Here is a 3,435-nt window from a genome sequence, read left to right on the forward strand (position 1 = left end):
AATCTTACATTTTCAGCTCCACCTCCTGTCTTTTTGTAAGTGCCATCGTCTGCAAACCATACAACTGTAGTGATTGTCACCTCTCTTCTCAACTTCGCTTCAACAACCCATAGTTTCCCATAGTTATTCCCTGTCCTTTTTTTTCATGTCACAGATATGTCATCTGGGTCTGCCTTTCCACTCTTCATCCTAAATGCTCCCTCAGTGTGGAAACTATTTACTGCTCTAATCAAATGAACAGTCTTAATGTTTCTGTGCTACACACAGCATGATAACATCTAATCACACACACAAAGGACTACCCTAATATCCTCTTCACCTTTTGTATTTGAATCATAACATCATGAATGAACAGAAATAACCAGATTATCATTAATTAATTGAAGTGTAGTTTAGCTGCATTTGGCAGAGTTTTATTCTTTCTCTGAACCAGCAGATGATGCATCGCTCGCTGGGCTTTGAAGGATTTCTTTTTCTATCTGTCACCTGCCATATTTGCTACATTCATAGCTGCCTACACCAGAGAAACCAGGCACAGAAGATTTCCAGTTGAGGAATTCCACTTTTCTTCCATTCAAACCTCTGATGGATTAAAAATGATTCTGCTTCTGAGTTTTTGGATTGTCACAGGTAAGGTGAATATAATACCTTTTTATTTGCATATCTAATTTTAATCTTAATCTATTTATTATTTATTTGAATCTATTTTTTAAGATATGTATCAGAGATTTCATTAGGAAAATAACTGTCACTGTGATGAATAAAGCAAAGTTTAAAGTTTAATAAGTGAAATGAAATGTTTGGGGGGGGGGGGGGGGGGTGATGATGTAATAAAAATAATTACTCTCAACCTAATGTGGCAAAACAAAATATTACAAAGTGATTTCCTTTATCGTACACCTGCTTCAATATATATATTGTGTGCATGTTGTGATTTTAAGGTGGAATAATGTGTTTTAATGTGTTAAGGTCTCATGGCAGAGGACCCAACAGCGACATATTATCAGCTGAAAAACAGCTCAGTGTGTCTGAATGTCAGGAAACCGCCACCATATAAACGTGGTGAATGGAAATTTAACACGATATTTATTGCTGATGATACAGAAATCAACCCAAAATACACAGACAGAGTGACTTATAGTGCTGGGAACCTCTCCCTGTGTATTAATAACCTGGCTGATACAGACACTGGCATATATGAAGTCTCATACCGCCGTAACTTTGCTTCCATATCAGAGAAACATGAAGTAATTGTTCAAGGTAAGATATAAGCAGAACTTTGTCTTTAAATGCAGGCCATTTTTACCATTTTAACCTGTGCATGGATCTATTTTACATATTATATTTTTCTGGATTTGGTAGCATTTACCTTACAGTCAGCTTTTACATTTCCTTGGCTGAAGGGTTGTTGTCTTTAACCACAACATCATATATCCTACAATTTTAGAATCATCCAGGTCATTGTCAGTTCTCTTTTTGCATTAAATCATTAATTTATCTGTTTGGCTCAAAATTACAGATGTGGTTCCCAGACCTGTCATTATAATGTCAAAGCTTGGCTCCAACCAGTCTGCTGGACTCTGCAGTATCACAGTAAACTGCTCCATCCAGGATTATTGGCTTTGGTCTGTTTGTGATGAAGACGGCTGCAGAACATCCCAGAAATCATTCAGTGAGGTCAACATCACCATCTTCACTGAGAACAGAGCTGTGGTCTGCAAAGGCAACAACCATGTTAGCACAAATAAAGCTTCTGAAAACTTAATGTGTGAGTATTAACTATTACATTTAAATAACAGGCTATTGATTTTATTTTTGACAAATAAACTGAATATTTTCTTCTGTCTTTCCCTGTAATTTAAATAATTTGATTTTTGTTTGTTATCATAAAAGTCATTTTATTTTTATGTCTGAAAAGAAAAAAAATACTAATTGGAACTACGTTTTCAAATCTGCAGGTTTCAAATCTACTAAAGATGAAGAGAAATCACAACAACTCATACTAAAAGGAATACGTCCTGTTTCTGTATTAATTATCCTTGGAGCATTTTCCTTCTTTTTAGTTAAAACAAAATACAAATCCTACCAGGTGAGATGTATTTGGTAACAGATATTTATCATATAAGCTTCTCATTCCTAGAATTAGGAAGGTTATTTCTGGTACATGTGATAATATGACTGAATACATATTTTTACTTCATTATTTCCATGTACAAGCATCTAATGTTCAGGTCATAAGAACACTGCCATTATCTCAGAGTCTCTTCTTCCAATGATCCTGGCCCTGTTTATGAGAGCGTGGATGTCTTTCAGTCCAACCAGACCAGCAGCTCAAGAGAGGAAATGATCTCCATGGAAAGCCACAAAGCCGATACCATCTACGCCTATCCAGAAGTGACGGTCTGCTCTGGCAACAACACACAAAGTATTTCAGAGAGTACCACCATTGAGAAGGCACAGACCTCCAAACAGATTGACTCAGTTTACAGCATGTTGCAGAATTAAATTAAATTAATTATTTAATGGTGTATTTAATTAATTAATTTTGGCAGAGTTGACTCCTTCAGCTCTCACCATTAAATAATTTTATCTGTCAACCTCACCCATCAAACCCAGGGGGCGTGGTTAACGCTGATCAAGTCAAAACCATTGCTTTGGCCTGGTGGCCATTGTTTTTAGTTTCTGCACACCAACAACCAGCATGTGGAAACTAACAGAACTGTGCTTTGAAAAACCCTGTTTGTGTGTCACCAGATACAGTTTTAATATTTTTTAGCCGAGAATGTAGTGGTTTAATCTTCTGATATCTGGTCGGTTTGTCAAGATAGAGCCTCTTTGCAAAAGTGCTTCGATGATTTTGGAGATGTCTGCCCAGCCCAGTCTCACAGCAAAGAGGGGATAGACCCGCTCGCCTCGCAAGCGCTCAAGCTGTTATTACTGCCGACAAAGTGCAGGTCCCGGTACACAGCTGCCATAACCCCCGCTGAACACTGACTTCATTTATTGAGGTTATATTTATATTGTATTGTATTTAATTAATTCATTATGTCAGTCCTGGCTTTCCATACCAAAGCAGCTCACTTTCTGGTCAGTATTTACTTTAAAATAAACAGCGTTTTTGTTTCTTGTTCTTTTTAAACATACTTTAATAACATTGTAGATACAAGTGTAAAAACAAGTGCAAAGTGCAGGATTTTCTCATTTGTCCCGTTGATAACCATTTTAATGTACTTGATATAATTTTGACTGTAACTGTTTGCTTTATATAGATATAGTACATGTGTATCATTCATTTCATTGTTTAGTGATGAATTTCAAGTGAAAGTTTGTTTATTTTATTTTTCAAAAAATAACAGTTATTCAGAAACAATTATAACCTGTTATTGTAATGTACATAACAAAGCCATATTAAAATGACTCTGCGCCAACATGACC

General features: G+C 36.1%; 1 protein-coding gene across 1 annotated transcript; it reads left to right on the forward strand.

Moving 5' to 3' along the window:
• Positions 1-462: 462 nt before the first annotated feature.
• LOC146390991 (uncharacterized) lies at positions 463-2,505 on the forward strand. The gene is made up of 5 exons (XM_084922592.1): positions 463-630; positions 970-1,260; positions 1,520-1,768; positions 1,959-2,089; positions 2,314-2,505. Exons 1-5 carry the CDS (start codon positions 597-599, stop codon positions 2,503-2,505), a joined length of 897 nt encoding a protein of 298 aa, XP_084778718.1. The 5' UTR covers positions 463-596.
• The last annotated feature ends 930 nt before the right edge of the window (positions 2,506-3,435 follow it).

Source organism: Perissodus microlepis, chromosome 3, assembly GCF_051167445.1.
Source record: "Perissodus microlepis isolate ML-2025 ecotype Zambia chromosome 3, ASM5116744v1, whole genome shotgun sequence".
Lineage (NCBI taxonomy): Eukaryota > Metazoa > Chordata > Actinopteri > Cichliformes > Cichlidae > Perissodus > Perissodus microlepis.